This window comes from Salvelinus fontinalis, chromosome 22, assembly GCF_029448725.1.
Source record: "Salvelinus fontinalis isolate EN_2023a chromosome 22, ASM2944872v1, whole genome shotgun sequence".
Taxonomy (NCBI): domain Eukaryota; kingdom Metazoa; phylum Chordata; class Actinopteri; order Salmoniformes; family Salmonidae; genus Salvelinus; species Salvelinus fontinalis.
In genome coordinates this window covers 32024514-32043622 of record NC_074686.1, presented here as the reverse complement: position 1 = coordinate 32043622, position 19109 = coordinate 32024514, and the positions used below count along the sequence as shown (strand labels likewise).

The 19109-nt window shown below is 43.9% G+C and overlaps 1 protein-coding gene across 2 annotated transcripts in view; it reads right to left on the bottom strand.

Moving 5' to 3' along the window:
* Positions 1 to 19109, bottom strand: part of LOC129820204 (alpha-catulin-like) — a 141268-nt gene that overhangs the window by 30655 nt on the left and 91504 nt on the right. For both annotated transcript variants that reach the window (XM_055877205.1, XM_055877206.1), the window contains exons 3-4: positions 16317 to 16504; positions 7450 to 7569 (exon numbers count right to left, since the gene is read on the bottom strand). In XM_055877205.1, coding sequence (XP_055733180.1) covers positions 7450 to 7569; positions 16317 to 16504 — 308 coding nt within the window. The remainder of the gene's footprint in view (positions 1 to 7449; positions 7570 to 16316; positions 16505 to 19109) is intronic.

Sequence of the window (19109 nt, the reverse complement as noted above, 5' to 3'; positions counted from 1 at the left end):
AAGTCTGGTTCATCCTTGGGAGCAATTTCTAAATGCCTGAAGGTACCACGTTCATCTGTACAAACAATAGTATGCAAGTATAAACACCATGGGACCACACAGCCGTCATACCGCTCAGGCAGGAGACCCGCTCTGTCTCCGAGACATGAATGTACGTTGGTGCGAAAAGTGAAAATAAATCAAAGAACAACAGCAAATTACCTTGTGAAGATGCTGGAGGAAACAGGTACAAAAGTATCTATATCCACAGTAAAACGAGTCCTATATCAACATAAGCTGAAAGGCCGCTCAGCAAGGAAGAAGCCACTGCTCCAAAACTGCCATAAAAAAAGCCAGAATACGGTTTGCAACTGCACATGGGGACAAAGATCGTACTTTTTGGAGAAATGTCCTCTGGTCTGATGAAACAAAAAAAGAACTGTTTGGCCATAATGACCATTGTTATGTTTGGAGGAAAAAGGGGAGGCTTGCAAGAACACCATCCAAACCCGTGAAACACGGGGGTGGCAGCATCATGTTGTGGGGGTGCTTTGCTGCAGGAGGGACTGGTGCACTTCACAAAATAGATGGCATCCTGAGGGAAGAAAATTATGTGGATATATTGAAGCAACATCTCAAGACATCAGTCAGGAAGTTAAAGCTTGGTCGCAAATGGGTCTTCCAAATGGACAATGACCCCAAGCATACTTCCAAAGTTGTGGCAAAATGGCTTAAGGACAACAAAGTCAAGTTATTGGAGTGGCCATCACAAAGCCCTGACCTCAATCCTATACAAAATTTGTGGGCAGAACTGAAAAAGCGTGTGCGAGCAAGGAGGCCTACTAACCTGACTCAGTTACATGGGACAAAATTCACACAACTTATTTGTGGGAAGCTTGTGGAAGGCTACCCGAAATGTTTGACCCAAGTTAAACAATTTAAAGGCAATGCTGCCAAATACTAATTGAGTGTATGTAAACTTCTGACACAATGGGAATGTGATGAAAGAAACAAAAGCAAAAATAAATAATTATCTCTGCTATAATTCTGACATTTCACATTCTTGAAATAAAGTGGTGATCCTAACTGACCTAAAACAGGGAATTTTTACGAGGATTAAATGTCAGGAATTGTGAAAAACTGTGTTTAATTGTATTTGGCTAAGGTGTATGTAAACTTCCGACTTCAACTGTAGCTATTACAGACTCGAGAAGAGGTTGAAAACCACTTGCCAGTTGGTCCGCGCATTCTCTGAGTACACTTCCTGGTAATCCATCTGGCCCCTCAGCCTTGTGAATGTTGACCTGCTTAAAGGTCTTGCTCACATCGGCTACGGAGAGCGTGATCACACTTGTCGTCCGGAACAGCTGGTGCTCTCATGCATGCTTTGGTGTTGCTTGCTTCGAAGCAAGCATAAAACCGCATTTAGTTCATCTGGTAGGCTCGCGTCACTGGACAGCTCGTAGCTGGGTTTGCCTTTGTCGTCCATAATAGTTTGCAAGCCCTGCCACATCCGACGACCGTCAGAGCCGGTGTATGATTCAATCTTAGTCCTGTATTGACAACTGCCTGTTTGATGGTTCGTCAGAGGGCATAGCGGGATTTCTTATAAGCTTTTAGGTTAGTGTCCCGCTCCTTCAAATTCGTCAGCTCTAGCCTTTAGCTCGGTGCGGATGTTGCCTGTAATCCATGGCTTCTGGTTGGGATATGTACATATGGTCACTTTGGGAACGATGTCATCTATGCACTTATTGATGAAACCGGTGACTGAGGTGGTATACTCCTCAATGCCATTGGATGAATCCTGGAACATATTCCAGTCTGTGCAAAACAGCCCTGTAGCTTAGCATCCGCGTCATCTGACCACTTCCGTAATGAGCGAGTCACTGGTACTTCCTGCTTTAGTTTTTGCTTGTAAGCAGGAATCAGGAGGAAAGAATTATGGTCAATTTGCCAAATGGAGGGTGAGGGAATGCACAGAGATAAAGTGATGAGATCCTGGAGGCCCATTGTCATGCCTTTCATCCACCGCCACTACATGTTTCAGCATGATCTGTACACATTTTCTGGAAGCTGAAAATGTCCCAGTTCTTCCATGGCCTGCATACTGTGAAGGCCCTGAAGTTGTCTGAACCGTCTGTGCTTCTCCTTCAATAGGGCGCTTCCCCTTTAATTCCCAATCAAATAGCCAGCATCAGCTGCGGCAAAGAGGATGGCGATGGCTGTGCGAATGAGGATGTGTTCAACCCTCAGTTCAGAAGCTTCTTTAAGCCATTTGTTGTGTTGTATTTAAAAGTCTGTCTTGTCTCAAGTTTAACCAGGATTGGATCCACTCAATTTTTCCTTTGGACTACACATCTCAGTTTGTCTCCGCTGTTTTGTCGTGGCCTTTCTCCGCTGGAGATCTGTTGGCGGATTGGATTGTCTGACTACAACTATTTTGCATATGGTATTTAATTTGTTTGAGTGTGATTTATGGTCAGTTGTAGTTGAAGACTACTGAGGTTTGATATTTTAATTGTATGATTGAGAATGACGTTTACGCGACACTTTTATGAACAGACAAACATTACGTGACTGAGGTCATTTGAGTTACCGGGCTGGACTCTTTTAGGCCCGAGGGACGGGACTTGTCTTCAGGAACTAGAGCTCATTGCTTGTTATATTATTATGTGTGTGATCATTTATGTTGGTAATACAACCCACGCAAAACAGTTTTTTAAAAGTTATTTCCAATGCCCTAAGGGTTTATGACTTTTACAAAAAGGACTCCTTTTTGTATTGGTGTAGACAGACCAGACGGGACTCATTCCCTCCCAAACAAAAAGGAGAAATCAATATTTTCTCTGGTTGGCACGCCCTACCTGGCACCCCTACGAACAATAACCTCAAGTCAAAACCTTTACAATACTCACAGGAAGTGGCGATCTGTCATTCAGGGCCTGTTTTGAGCCCCACATTTTTTTTGTCTGTTTTGCATGTTATTTTAGTAATAATAAGTGTCACATCAGTTTGCAAACAATGTAAAAGAAAATATATTATATGTACAGTGGGGAGAACAAGTATTTGATACACTGACGATTTTGCAGGTTTTCCTACTTACAAAGCATGTAGAGGTCTGTAATTTTTTTATCATAGGTACACTTCAACTGTGAGAGACGGAATCTAAAACAAAAATCCAGAAAATCACAAGGTATGATTTTTAAGTAATTAACCCCCCCCCCCACCCCTCCCCCCATTTTGCCCCATTGCCCCACCAAGATTTACATGCTAAAATTGCCACTGCTCACCAGACATGTCACCACCCACTGAGCATGTTTTGGATGCGTACGACAGCGTGTTCCAGTTTCCGCCAATATCCGGCAACTTCGCACAGACATTGAAGAGGGGTGGGACAACATTCCACAGGGAAGTTAACTTTCTGGCATCATTATTTCTTGAAAATGTGTACATACAGTCGTGGGCAAAATTTTTGAGAATGACACAAATATACATTTTCACAAAGTCTGCTGCCTCAGTTTGTATGATGGCAATTTGCATTTACTCCAGAATGTTATGAAGAGTGATCAGATGAATGGCAATTAATTGTAAAGTCCCCCTTTGCCATGCAAATTAACTGAATCCCCCAAAAACATTTCCACTGCATTTCAGCCCTGCCACAAAAGGACCAACTGACATCATTGTCAGTGATTCTCTCGTTAACACAGGTGTGAGTGTTGACGAGGACAAGGCTGGAGATCACTCTGTCATGCTGGTTGAGGTCGAATAACAGACTGGAAGCTTCAAAAGGAGGGTGGTGCTTGGAATCATTGTTCTTCCTCTGTCAGCCATGGTTACCTGCAAGGAAACATGTGCCGTCATCATTGCTTTGCAATAAAAAGGGCTTCAAAGGCAAGGATATTGCTGCCAGTAAGATTGCACCTAAATCAACCATTTATCGGATCATCAAGAACTTCAAGGAGAGCGGTTCAATTGTTGTGAAGAAGGCTTCAGGGCGCCCAAGAAAGTCCAGCAAGCGCCAGGACCGTCTCCTAAAGTTGATTCAGCTGCGGGATCGGGGCACCACCAGTACAGAGCTTGCTCAGGAATGGCAGCAGGCAGATGTGATCTGCACGCACAGTGAGGCAAAGACTTGGAGGATGGCCTGATGTAAAGAAGGACAGTAAAGAAGCCACTTCTCTCCAGGAAAAACATCAGGGACAGACTGATATTCTGCAAAAGGTACAGGGATTGGACTGCTGAGATGTGGGGTAAAGTCATTTTCTCTGATGAATCCCCTTTCCCGATTGTTTGGGGCATCTGGAAAAAAGCTTGTCCGAAGAAGACAAGGTGAGCGCTACCATCAGTCCTGTGTCATGCCAACAGTTAAGCATCCTGAGACCGTTCATGTGTGGGGTTGCTTCTCAGCCAAGGGAGTGGGCTCACTCACAAATTTGCCTACGAACACAGCCATGAATAAAGAATGGTACCAACACATCCTCCGAGAGCAACTTCTCCAACCATCCAGGAACAGTTTGGTGACGAACAATGCCTTTTCCAGCATGATGGAGCACCTTTAAATAAGGCAAAAGTGATACCTAAATGGCTCGGGGAACAAAACATCGATATTTTGGGTCCATGGCCAGGAAACTCCCCAGACCTTAATCCCATTGAGAACTTGTGGTCAATCCTCAAGAGGCGGGTGGACAAACAAAAACCCACAAATTCTGACAAACTCCAAGCATTGATTATGCAAGAACGGGCTGCCACCAGTCAGGATGTGGCCCAGAAGTTAATTGACAGCATGCCAGGGCGGATTGCAGAGGTCTTGAAAAAGAAGGGTCAACACTGCAAATATTGACACTTTGCATTAACTTAATGTAATTGTCAATAAAAGCCTTTGACACTTATGAAATGCTTGTAATTATACTTCAGTTTTCCATAGTAACATCTGACAAAAATATCTGAAAGACACTGAAGCAGCAAACTTTGTGAAAATGTATATTTGTGTCATTCTCAAAACTTTTTGACACGACTGTACAAAGATGTAAAAACATCTTACTGTACATACAACTTAATTTGGTCGCTAGAGGGTTTGTTTGACACTCAACAGCCTGATCAACTCTATGCGAAGGACATGTGTGGCGCTGCATGAGTCAAATGGTGGTCACACCAGACAATGACTGGTTTTCTGATTCATGCCCCTAATATTTTTTAAGGTTTCTGTGACCAACAGATGCATATCTTTATTTCCAGTCATGTGAAATCCATAGATTAAGGCCTAATGAATTTACTCATATGAACTGTAAATCAGTAAAATCTATGAAATTGTTGCATGTTGCGTTTTATATTTTTGTTCAGTATATATTCCCCTGCTCTTTACTCGGTTAGTCTCAGTAGATTTCCAGACAGAGACAAAGACGTGGTATGTTTGTTAAACAAAAAGAGGGGAAGCTGAATATTTTCATCTCTATATCATGACGATTCACTTTTCATCAGCTAGCTAGTGCAGTCTGTATCCAGAATAACAACCCATTCCCTGTGTAGTGCACACCTTTTGACCTTATGGGCCCTGGTCAAAAGTAGTGCACTATATATGGAATAGGATGCCAATTTGAACACGTACATAGAGACTGTGTATGACTCAAAGCAGGATTAGCAGACGCTGGCACTACAGGGAACACCAGAGTTATAACTTTCTGGCATCATTATTTCTTGAAAACGTATGATACAAAGATGTATGTACAGTATGATGTTTTTACAACTTAATTTGGCCTCCAGAGGGTTTGTTTGAGGCACGTTTTGTTTTGATGACGTAATCACTCCTTTGAGATGTGAGTCAGATTTGACCCACGCATTGGTGCTGCCGCCTGTCTAAACACACCTACACTATCCCTGCTGGTGCAGAGGCCCTGGAGTGTGTGTATATGCACGTGTGTGAGGACAGCAGGGGCTCGTCATACATACCCTGCTATCTGTGTCATCTCGTAGTCTGAGTGGATGTGGAGCCAACAGGGCTCACGGCACTGTACAGTTCTCTCTCCCACACCCACAGACACTCACTTGATTCATTAAGACAGGAGCCTCTTTTTACAAGCTGGAAAGACCATGGCTTTTAGATCTTTATAGTCTCTCTCTCAATTCAATTCAAGGGGCTTTACTGGCATGGGAAACATATGTTTACATTGCCAAAGCAAGTGAAATGGATAAACAAAAGTGAAATAAACAATCAAACAAAGTGAACAGTAAATATTACACTCACACAAGTTCCAAAAGAATAAAGACATTTCAAAATGTCATGGCTATGTACAGTGTTGTAACGATGTGCAAATAGTTCAAGTACAAAGGGGAAAATAAATCAACATGAATATAGGTTGTATTTACAATGGTGTTTGTTCTTCACTGGTTGCCTTTTTCTTGTGGCAACAGATCGTACATCTGGCTGCTGTGATGGAACACTGTGGTATGGATATGGGAGTTTATTAAAATTGGATTTGTTTTTGAGTTCTTTGTGGGTCTGTATAATCTGAGGGAAATGTGTTTCTCTAATATGGTCATACATTTGGCAGGAGGTTAGTATCCACCTCATTTTGTGGGCAGTGTGCACATAGCCTGTCATCTCTCGAGAGCCAGGTCTGCCTAAGGCGGCCTTTCTCAATAGCAAGGCTATGCTCACTGAGTGTACATCGTCAAAGCTTTCCTTCATTTTGGGTCAGTCACAGTGGTCAGGTGTTCTGCCATTGTGTACTCTCTGTTTAGGGCCAAATAGCATTCTAGTTTGCTCAGTTTTTTTGTTAATTATTTCCGATGTGTCAAGTAATTATCTTTTTGTTTTCTCATGATTTGGTTGGGTCTAATTGTGTTGCTTCCTTTTAAGTGGTTGTAGAATTTAACGGTTCATTTCTGGATTTTGATCATTAGCGGGTATCGGGCATAATTCTGCTCTGCATGCATTATTTGGTGTTTTACGTTGTTGTACACAGAGGATATTTTGCAGAATTGTGCATGCAGAGTCTCAATTTGGTGTTTGTCCCATTTGGTGAATTCTTGGTTGGTGAGCGGACACCAGACCGCACGACCATAAAGGGCAATGGGTTCTATAACTGATTCAAGTATTTTTACACAGATCCTAATTGGTATGTCAAATGTTATGTTGCTTTTGATGGCATAGAAGGCCCCTGGAAATTGTATTTGTGGTCCTACCAACTTTACCTTTTTTTGGAACACCATTATTTTTGTCTTACTGAGATTTACTGTCAGGGCCCAGGTCTGACAGAATCTGTGCAGAAGATCTAGATGCTGCTGTAGGCCCTCCATGGTTGGGGACAGAAGCACCAGATCATCAGCAAACAATAGACATTTGACTTCAGATTCTAGTAGGGTGAGGCTGGGTGCTGCAGACTGTTCTAGTGCTCTCTCTAACAGTGTGAGAGCTGGAGGGGGAAGAAGAGTGGCTTGACCAATACCCTTTCAGAGAGGGATGGTACTCACATTCTGTCTGTCCCCGGTCAGGTGGGCGAACTCCACCATCTGGTTCCCAAACTGGCTGAAGATCTGGACAAACTCCTGGAAGGTGCTCACTCTCTCCAGCTGCTCCAAGGTTAGTAGCACCTGGGAAAATCAGGAACACTATTACAGTAACTACAGCTGGGAAGCTCAGGAACACTATTACAGTAACTACAGCTGGGAAGCTCAGGAACACTATTACAGTAACTACAGCTGGGAAGATCAGGAACACTATTACAGTAACTACAGCTGGGAAGCTCAGGAACACTATTACAGTAACTACAGCTGGGAAGCTCAGGAACACTATTACAGTAACTACAGCTGGGAAGCTCAGGAACACTATTACAGTAACTACAGCTGGGAAGGAAGATCAGGAACACTATTACAATAACTAGATGGGAAGATCAGGAACACTATTACAGTAACTACCACTGACTCCCACACATTACACATAACAGCTCTCACTTAAACATCAAATATTAAACACAGAATTCAAAGATGGCAACAGCTTTCTGCCCGAACCAGGTCTTGAGAGATGCTACATTGATGTCTGTGTCAATGGGGTTCTAGATACAGAACGAGGCAGCAAAGCAAATTATTACACCGACTCAATGTGGGCCTCGTCATACAAGTGATGGCCATCACATTCACTTTACACGCTTTCAAGCCAAAGTGTTCAGTAGACCAGCTTGTCATGACTGACTGACTTCAACAACATAGAGGACCTGTCTGTAGAAACAGGAAAAGGTCATTGTGACAGGAAGTGGAATTGTGTCCCATTCGTCTGGTGACGGGGGAGAGATGGAGCGAGGGAAGGAGGATTGATGGTCATGCATCCATGTCTCAGGAGTTATCACTATGGACCTGAGGCTGGGTGGTGCTTGAGATACCAATCTAATCAAAGTGATTTACCCCAATCCCCTTTACGGCTCACACTGGAACACACAATGTGGGTAAGGGTTGACCTGGGATTTCTCTGCAAAAGTGACGGAGTAAATGTTATGTGTGTGTGTTACTTAATGACATGTGTTTTTTATATTGTCATATCGGCCTCTCATTCCGGCATTTGCGGTATTACCGGCTTAGTACACATGGGGACGCCAAAAAACACATTGGGCATCTGTTACAAGAATGCTAACAAAATTAGCACAAGTAATAGCGAATTTCTTTGGAGGCTGCTAGCTAAATATGCAAACAGATTGCCTAGTATAGCATCCATGATTCGTATCATCGATTGGCCAGTCTATTTTGTTGATATGTTTTTTTTATCGGAAATGACTAGGTGATTTGGTGGTTATATTTCCGTTATAATTTTGAGATACTACTCGATGAGAAACGTCAGCTTCAACTGAGAACATGTTTTTTTTGTTTTTTACATAACACATAGGTAGGAGCTACGGTGTAATTTTTGGTGAATCTGGACATTTACAATCGAGTGTGAACGACAGACAGACATTGTGCAAATTAACAAAGTTGTGATGCATGCTTGTCTGCTCTGAAGCGGAATGTGCACACGCTGTGGGTCTGGAGTCACTAGGGCAACGGGCCTGCCTGCTCTGCTCGGAGAAGATGGGGGAGGAGCGGGCAGAGAACCGAGGAGAAAAATGCAAGGAAATCAAAATATAGCAGTGGTAGCTGTACATATAACTCATCCAAAGGGCGTTGAGTTCTTAAACACGGTACAAAGCTTACATAATATTATGCCCCGTCACCTTATTAGTTCAGTAGGGGTCGCGTTAAAGCACAATTCATTTTATGCAGGAAAAACATAATACACGTAATAAATCTCATGCTGCGTTTCTTAAACGCATATCTAAAATGCTTCTTATTGTAATTTCTGCTTGGCATCATACTAACTTTGTGCTTCAGTTGCAAAATTCACGAACAGGCATTCTATCAGCAGACGGCGCTCTGGCTGATGTGTAGGTTTTTCTCAGTTACTTTTCTCCGTGTGTAGCCACTAGCCAGCCTACTTTTCTCCGGTAAAATTCCAGATGAACTTTAAGCAAAACATTAGGAAATGTAGCTGGCTACATTCTTTCCATGATAAATAGAAATATGATGGCCATGCACTGTTTTTGCACAAAAAAAACTAATAGCGTTCACCTTCTGTTCATGAAAATGAAGCTATTTGGTGTTGCACTAATGTGCAACATTTTCTGTGACGGAAAACTATAGTTGTACGCAGGGCAGGCCCTCCCATTAGGCAAGATTAGGCCGTCGCCTATGGCAGCACTTAAATGAGGCGGCATTTTGACAATTGGCTGCCGCACTCCTGTGCCCCTGATCAGCTACTACACCGCCGCCGGACCCAAGCCACCAGATCATTGCGTTGCTGCAGTTCCCGCTCCCATCCCATTCCCGCTTCTCTTGAAGTTCACTCCCACTATTCTTGGTAGCTATGGCGATGTGTGTGTTTTTATGAGTTTATCCAATTGAGAAATATTCATAAAAATTAATGATTGTGTGTGACGAAGACGATTAGTGATTTAAGGCAATAGCCTAACCTAGCATGTTAACGTTAGCTAGCTACTACTTGTGGATATCATTTTAGCTAAAAGTAATCTAGAGATTTGAAACAATTTGCTACCATGTCTAAGAGGCAAAAACTATCAGGAAGTGATTTTTTTTTTTTAACAATGAGAAAAGAGGCACAATCTATAAACCAAAGAAATTCGCTGGTGAAATGTCCGGGGAACAAAACTGGGGAAGTTGGGGAAGTGAAATTGGGGAAGTGAAATTTAAAAAATAACCTGTTTCAAAATATTCTAAAAAATTTAAAAGTGTTGCGTGCATATGTATTCACCCCCTTTACTATGAAGCCCCTAAATAAGATCTGGTGCAACTAATTACCTCCAGAAGTCACATAATTAGTTAAATAAAGTCCACCTGTGTGCAATCTAAGTGTCACATGATCTGTCACATGATTTCAGTATATATACACCTGTTCTGAAAGGTGTCTGCAACATCACTAAGCAAGGGCCCCCACCAAGCAAGCGGCACCATGAAGACCAAGGAGCTCTCCAAACAGGTCAGGGACAAAGTTGTGGAGAAGTACAGCTCAGGGTTGGGTTATAAAAAAATATCAGAAACTTTGAACATCCCACATAGCACCGTTAAATTCATTATTAAAAAATGCAAAGAATATGGCACCACAACAAATCTGCCAAGAGAGGGCCGCCCACCAAAACCCACAGACTAGGCAAGGACGGGATTAATCAGAGAGGCAACAAAGAGACCAAAGATAACCCTGGAGCTGCAAAGCTCCACAGCGGAGATTGGGGTATCTGTCCATAGAACCACTTTAAGCCATACACTCCACAGAGCTGGGCTTTACAGAAGAGTGGCCAGAAAAAAGCCATTGCTTAAAGAAAAAAATAAGCAAACACGTTTTGTGTTCACCAAAAGGCATGTGGGAGACTCCCCAAACATATGGAAGAAGGTACTCTGCTTAGATGAGACTAAAATTTAGCTTTTTGGCCATCAAGGAAAACGCTATGTTGGCGCAAACACAGCACCTCCCATCACCCTGAGAACACCATCCCCACAGTGAAGCATGGTGGTGGCAGCATCATGCTGTGGGGATGTTTTTCATCGGTAGGGACTGGGAAACTGGTCAGAATTGAAGGAATGATGGATGGCGCTAAATACAGGGAAATTCTTGAGAGAAACCTGTTTCACCTTCCAGCAGGACAATGACCCTAAACATACTGCTAAAGCAACACTTGAGTGGTTTAAGGGGAAACATTTAAATGTCTTGGAATATCCAATGCAAAGCCCAGACCTCAATCCAATTGAAAATCTGTGGTATGACTTAAACCCATCCAACTTGAAGGAGCTGGAGCAGTTTAGCCCTTGAAGAATGGGCAAAAATCCCAGTGGCTAGATGTGCCAAGCTTATAGAGACATACCCCAAGAGACTTGCAACTGTAAATGCTGCAAAAGGTGGCTCTACAAAGTATTGACTTTGGGGGGGTGAATAGTTACGTACGCTCAAGTTTTCATTTTTTTCTTCTTATTTCTTGCATCTACAAAGTGGTAGGCATGTTGTGTATCTCAAAAATGGTACAAACCCCCAACATATCTATTTTAATTCCAGGTTGTAAGGCAACAAAATACACTGCTCAAAAAAATAAAGGGAACACTTAAACAACACAATGTAACGCCAAGTCAATCACACTTCTGTGAAATCAAACTGTCCACTTAGGAAGCAACACTGATTGACAATAAATTTCACATGCTGTTGTGCAAATGGAATAGACAAAAGGTGTAAATTATAGGCAATTAGCAAGACACCCCCAAAAAAGGAGTGATGCACATTTGTGGCCTGCTGGAGGTCATTTTGCAGGGCGCTGGCAGTGCACCTCCTTGCACAAAGGCGGAGGTGGCGGTCCTGCTGCTGGGTTGTTGCCCTCCTACGGCCTCCTCCACGTCTCCTGATGTACTGGCCTTTCTCCTGGTAGCGCCTCCATGCTCTGGACACTACGCTGACAGACACAGCAAACCTTTTTGCCACAGCTCGCATTGATGTGCCATCCTGGATGAACTGCACTACCTGAGCCACTTGTGTGGGTTGTAGACTCCGTCTCATGCTACCACTAGAGTGAGAGCACCGCCAGCATTCAAAAGTGACCAAAACATCAGCCAGGAAGCATAGGAACTGAGAAGTGGTCTGTGATCACCACCTGCAGAATCACTCCTTTTTTGGGGGTGTCTTGCTAATTGCCTATAATTTCCACCTTTTGTCTATTCCATTTGCACAACAGCATGTGAAATTTATTGTCAATCAGTGTTGCTTCCTAAGTGGACAGTTTGATTTCACAGAAGTGTGATTGACTTGGAGTTACATTGTGTTGTTTAAGTGTTCCCTTTATTTTTTTGAGCAGTGTATGAAAAATGCCAAGGGGGGTGAATACTTTCGCAAGCCACTGTACATACCTTGATAATATGTTAACAGGAATCTCGGTATTGCATTTAGATACAACTTGGTTTGACCTGACATGCATCACCCAACAAAGATGCATGGTTTGACCTTTTTATTTAATTTTATTTATTTCAACTCTATTTAACCAGGAAGGCTAGTTGAGAACAAGTTCTCATTTACAACTGCGACCTGGCCAAGATAAAGCAAAGCAGTGCGACACAAACAACAACACAGAGTTACACATGTAATAAACAAACATACAGTAAATAATACAATAGAAAAAGTCTATATACAGTGTGTGCAAATGAGGTAGGATAAGCGAAGTAAGGCAATAAATGGGCCATTGTGGCAACATAATTACAATATAGCAATTAAACACAGGAGTGATAGATGTGCAGAAGATGAGTGTGCAAGTAGAGATACTGGGGTGCAAAGGAGCAAAATATATAACAGTATGGGGATGAGGTTGTTGGATGGGCTATTTACAGATAGGCTATGTACAGGTGCAGTGATCTGCTCTGACAGCTGGTGCTTAAAGTTAGTGAGGGAGATATGAGTCTCCAGCTTCAGGGATTTTTGCAGTTCGTTCCAGTCAATGGCAGCAGAGAACTGGAAGGAAAGGCGTAATTGGCTTTGGGGGTGACCAGTGAAATATAGCTGCTGGAGCGCGTGCTACGGATGGGTGCTGCTATGGTGACCAGTGAGCTGAGATAAGGCTGGGCTTTACCTAGCAAAGGAGCCAGTGGGTTTGGCGACGAGTATGAAGCGAGGGCCAACCAACGAGTGCATACAGGTCGCAGTGGTGGCACCGTTTTGTGCCATCCAATTTGCTGAGTAGAGTGTTGGAGGCTATTTTGTAAATGACATCGCCGAAGTCAAGGATCAGTAGGATAGTCCGTTTTACGAGGGTATGTTTGGCAGCATGAGTGAAGGATGCTTTGTTGCGAAATAGGAAGCCGATTCTAGAATTAATTTTGGATTGAAGATGCTTAATGTGAGTCTGGAAGGAGAGTTTACAGTCTAACCAGACACCTAGGTATTTGTAGTTGTCCACATATTCAGAACCGTCCAGAGTAGTGATGCTGGACGGGTGGGCAGATGGGGGCAGCGATCGGTTGAAGAGCATGCATTTAGTTTTACTTACATTTAAGAACAGTTGGAGGCCACGGAAGGAGAGTTGTATGGCATTGAAGCTCGTCTGGAGGTTAGTTAAGTGTCCAAAGAAGGGCCAGAAGTATACAGAATGGTGTTGTCTGCGTAGAGGTGGAACAGTGAATCACCAGCAGCAAGAGCGAAATCATTGATGTATACAGATAAAAGAGTCGGCCCGAGAATTGAACCCTGTGGCACCCCCGTAGAGACTGCCAGAGGTCCGGACAACAGGCCCTCCGATTTGACACACTGAACTCTATCTGAGAAGTAGTTGGTGAACCAGGCGAGGCAGTCATTTGAGAGACCAAGGCTGTTGAGTCTGCCGATAATAATGTGGTGATTGACAGAGTCAAAAGCCTTGGCCAGGTCAATGAATACAGCTGCACAGTATTGTCTCTTATTGATGGCGGTTATGATATCGTTTAGGACCTTGAGCGTGGCTGAGGTGCACCCATGACCAGCTCGGAAACCAGATTGCATAGCGGAGAAGGTACGGTGGGATTCGAAATGGTCAGTGATCTGTTTGTTAACTTGACTTTCGAAGACCTTAGACAGGCAGGGTAGGATAGATATATCACCCAACAAAGATACATTTTTTTTTTTTTTTTTTTTTTTTTTTTTTACCGTTATTTTACCAGGTAAGTTGACTGAGAACACGTTCTCATTTGCAGCAACGACCTGGGGAATAGTTACAGGGGAGAGGAGGGGGATGAATGAGCCAATTGTAAACGGTTGTAGCGGTTATGACCTGACATGCATCACCCAACAAAGATACATGGTTTGACCTGACATGCATCACTCAACAAAGTCAGCTAATGCATAATGCATCGAACCTGTCACACCTCAGACCCCCAAAAACATAATCCATTATATATCGCTGTGATCCATCCATCTGGAGCAGTGTGTGTGTCTGTGTGTGTGTGTGAGAGAGAGAGAGAGAGATATATTGTGAGTGTGATGGTGTGTGTGTGCGCGTGCACATGTGTGCATGTGTACGTCAGAGGCTTGCTCTGTCTCTCGAAGGGTAAACACTAGTGACATCCTGCCGGCCAGGCAGAAGAGCTATGCTGTTATCAGACAGAGACAGGGTTCAAAATTAAATTGTGTTTGCCAGTAATGGGAGCAGCCCCGTCGCCCGTCTGTCCAAACAGGCCTTACTAGACAGGATTAGGCCCTTACCCCCCCAGGACCCTGTGTGTGTGTGTGTGAGTACATCCTCTTCCTGAAAGCACCAGGTAGAGAATGTGCTTCTTCCATTATCTCCAGAGCAGCAGAGGATGGAGTTCTCCTGTACTATATCATGGAGCTCTGATAAGATCTGAAAGACTGGATGGAGTCGCCAGTGCTGGGCATTTGTGTCTTTGTGTGTGTATTATGTCAGTGAAGGCTCCTTAGAGGAGGAAGGGAAGGACAATCCTCCTCAGTGAATTTCATAAAAATAGTGAAACAAAAAGTCAATTTATAGACACTATGCTAAATATATTCACATCAACAAATACTTGATTAAAACACACCGTTTTGCAATGAAGGTCTAAAGTAGCCTCAACAGCACTCTGTAGGGTAGCACCATGGTATAGCAGGAGATGCTGGACATGCTGTCCACCCAATCAAAGCACAAGCTACAGTTAGCTAGCACTGCAGTACATAACATGTGGTGAGTAGTTGACTCAAAGAGAGGGAAAGAAACAAGGAGAGAGCTATATATTTCATATTTTTTTCACTTAGCTAGCAAATGTAGCTGTCTAGTTTAGCCTGTTTACCTGGCTCAAACAGGGATGGATGCTATGTTACCTCGCTGGCTATGGCTATCCAATACTGGAACTCTGGTAAGCTTTTGGTTTTATTAATTTATTGCCCCCGGGGCCCATGGGTGTAACTGCTAAACTGCTTGCTAACTGTACACTGTACTGCATGATTGTATTGTAGCTGGGTTACTAATGTATTAGTTCTAGTAGCTATGTTGACTTGATGTTAGCTAATATGGTGACAATGATGTAAGCTGTGTGTGCATTTAAGTCCACAAGTGAATGGAAAAGGTGAGAGCGCGTAGATGCGAGAAGGAATTATCCAACGATCAAAGGGATCATGCTGTTTGTATGTGGCTGCTATGAAAGTGAACAGTGTTTGCGTGTGATATGGGGTGTATTTATTCTACCGATTCTGTTGAAACACTTTTCTTTAACGGAAGCAAACGGAACGGGGGATAAGCAAACGGAACGGGGGTTAAGCAAACGGAACGGGGGTTAAACATACCTGAAGTTGTCCAATAGAAAGTTTTGTTTGCAACGGTCGACTAATGATTACACCCTCGATTAGCTAGATGCAGGCAAGATTGTGCATGGAGGTATTGAATGTGTCAATGTCTGTCACCTTGATTGCTCAAATTTCTCTTGACTCAAATTTCTCTCTCTCTCGATAGGCTAGATTGTAGCAACCTCGTGATGGGTATAGGGAACACGTCACTCATGTAGTAGCCTAAACCTATTGATCTTACATTAAGCTGGGTGAATGGAATATGAATGACAGTCATCCAATATGCTGTAATGGAAATGATGAGCCATGCTCATAAACAAAATCATAATAATTGTCCTGCCTCATCTTAAAATGGCACAGACTGCCACTGGTGGGTGTGTGTGTGTGTGTGTGTGCACAGCTGCTTGCATGTGTGTCTCTACTTTGTTCTGTGTGTCTGTGTGCATCTATGGCCCTAAATCGAAATGTATATTGTGTCTATGGTGTGCATGCATCCCACTGTGTGGTTGGAATCGGTACCTACTTTGTTGCGTGAGGCGATGATCTGTTTGATGACGATGCGGTCTGCGAGGACCAGGACTTTGGTGACGGAGGAGAGGAGCATGCGGGCGGCCTTCACCATGCCTGTCCTGTTACTGAACACTGTCTTGCGTCCGTCCACAAGGGGGGCCACCGGCATCCCAACATCTGTCAGCTTGGCTATGGCATCCCCTAGGACAAAATGAGGTAGAGAATGATGGTGATGATGGTGGGGGTGATGATGACGATCAAATCTATAGGAATTTTCAGCATACAAACACCATACAACATTTTCAGAGGTACCATGTAAATTATCACTGTATCTCCATTTTCTAATACTTGGTCAAACCGCTTCACAGTGGTAATTGTGTTTTCAAATAACCCTGCCGGAGAGCTCTTCATTTAGTGTTTCATGCAAACCCCATTATCCAAAAATGTTTTCAAAAAAGTGACATCCAGAATTCAGCTTTGGTTTGTTTGAGATGTTTAGCTAGCTAAAGCCCCTTTGGTTCCCTTCCCATGGTTGGTGCCCCCTCTCCTGTCAGTCAACAGCAGCATCACAAATCCCATTAGGAACATCTCATCCTGGACAGGGAGGCTGGCACACGGGGATTATATTCACCCCGGTGGCACTGCAGCAATGTGATGCCAGCCAATACCAGGGCCCAATTTACAGGCCCTCTGAGAGGCATGACCAGGCCATTCCAATCTAAGTGGCTGGTACACTGGAGGGTCGTAGTTCGTTCACGAAAGTCCAAAACAACCCTAGGTGGGCGAAGGAAAAATTAACACACATATTTAAGCACCATAACAGTCTCAGGCAGTACAGAGAGAGAGGGAGGAGGGCGAAGAGAGAGAGAGACGTGAATTATGTTGGATACATGGTTGGCCTCCTTATTTGGGTTGGCTTGCATTCTAAAAGGAAGTGTGCTGATTGCATCCGACAGCCCCTTGTCGATGCCAGAATGCCCCAAACCAGCTGAAACATTCAGCCTGGCTCACAAAGAATGCTGCTGAACCCCAGAATAGGCTCCGGAATAAGCATGGAGCATGGTGATGCTATGCCAGAATCCCCCTCCATCTATTTTATTTTATTGGTCACATACACATGGTTAGCAGATGTTAATGCGAGTGTAGAAAAATGCTTGTGCTTCTAGTTCCTACAGTGCAGTAATATCTAACAAGTAATCTAACAATTCCCAACAACTACTTAATACACACAAATCTAAATGACAAATGAGAATATGTACACATAAATATATGGATGAGCGATGGCCGAGCGGCATAGGCAAGGTGCAATAGATGGTATAAAATACACTATATACATATATGAGTAATGTAAGATACGTAAACATTATTTAAAGTGGCTTTGTTTAAAGTGACTAGTGATCCATTTATTAAAGTGTCCAGTGATTGGGTCTAAATGTAGGCAGCAGCCTCTGAGTTAGTGATGGCTGTTTAGCGTTCTGATGGCCTTGAGATAGAAGCTGTTTTTCAGTCTCTCGGTCCCAGCTTTGATGCACCTGTACTGACCTCGCCTTCTGGATGATAGCGGGGTGAACAGGCAGAGGCTCGGGTGGTTGTTGTCCTTGATGATCTTTTTGGCCTTCCTGTGACATCGGGTGCTGTAGGTGTCATGGAGGGCAGATAGTTTGCCCCCGGTGATGCGTTGTGCAGACCGCACCACCCTCTGGAGAGCCTTGCGGTTGTGGGCGCTCCAGTTGCCTTACCAAGCTGTGATACAGCCCGACAGGATGCTCTCGATTGTGCATCTGTAAAAGTCTGTGTGTTTTAGGTGACAAGCCACATTTCTTCAGCCTCCTGAGCTTGAAGAGGCGCTGTTGCGCCTTCTTCGCCACACTGTGTGTGGGTGGACTATTTAAATTTGTCTGTGATGTGTACGCCGAGGAACTTGCCACCTTCTCCACTGCTGTCCCTTCGATGTGGATAGTGGGGTGCTCCCTCTACTGTTTCCTGAAGTCCCGATCATCTCCTTTGTTTTGTTGACGTTGAGTGAGAGGTTGTTTTCCTGACCCAACACTCCGAGGGCCCTCACCTCCTCCCTGTAGTCCGTCTCGTCGTTGTTGGTAATCAAGCCTACTACTGTTGTGTTGTCTGCAAACTTGATGATTGAGTTGGAGGCGTGCATGGTCACGCAGTCGTGGGTGAATAGGGAGTACAGGAGGGGGCTGAGCACCCTTGTGGTGCCCCAGTGTTGAGGGTCAGCGAAGTGGAGATGTTGTTTCATACCTTCACCACCTGGGGGCGGCCCGTCAAAGTCCATGACCCAATTGCACAGGGCAGGGTTGAGATCCAGGGCCTCTAGCTTGATGATGAGCTTGGAGGGTCCTATGGTGTTGAATGCTGAGCTGTAGTCAATGAACAGCATTCTTACATAGGTATTCCTCTTGTCCAGATGGGATAGGGCAGTATGCAGTGTGATGGCGATTGTTAGCGGGCCGTGACGGTGGCACTGTATTATCCTCAAAGCAGACAAAGAAGGTGTTTCGTTTGTCTGGAAGCCTGACGGTGTAAGTGACGTGACTGGTTTTGTAGTCCGTGATTTCCTATAGACCCTGCCACCTACGTCTTGTATCTGAGCCTTTGAATTATGACTCCACTTTGTCCCTGTACCGGCATTTCGCTTCTTTGATGGCCTTGCGGAGGGAATAACTACACTGTTTATGTTCAGCCATACTCCCAGACCTCTTTCCATGGCTAAATGCGGTGGTTCATGCTTTCAGTTTTGTGCGAATGCCGCCATCTATCCACGGTTTCTGGTTAGGGCAGGTTTTAA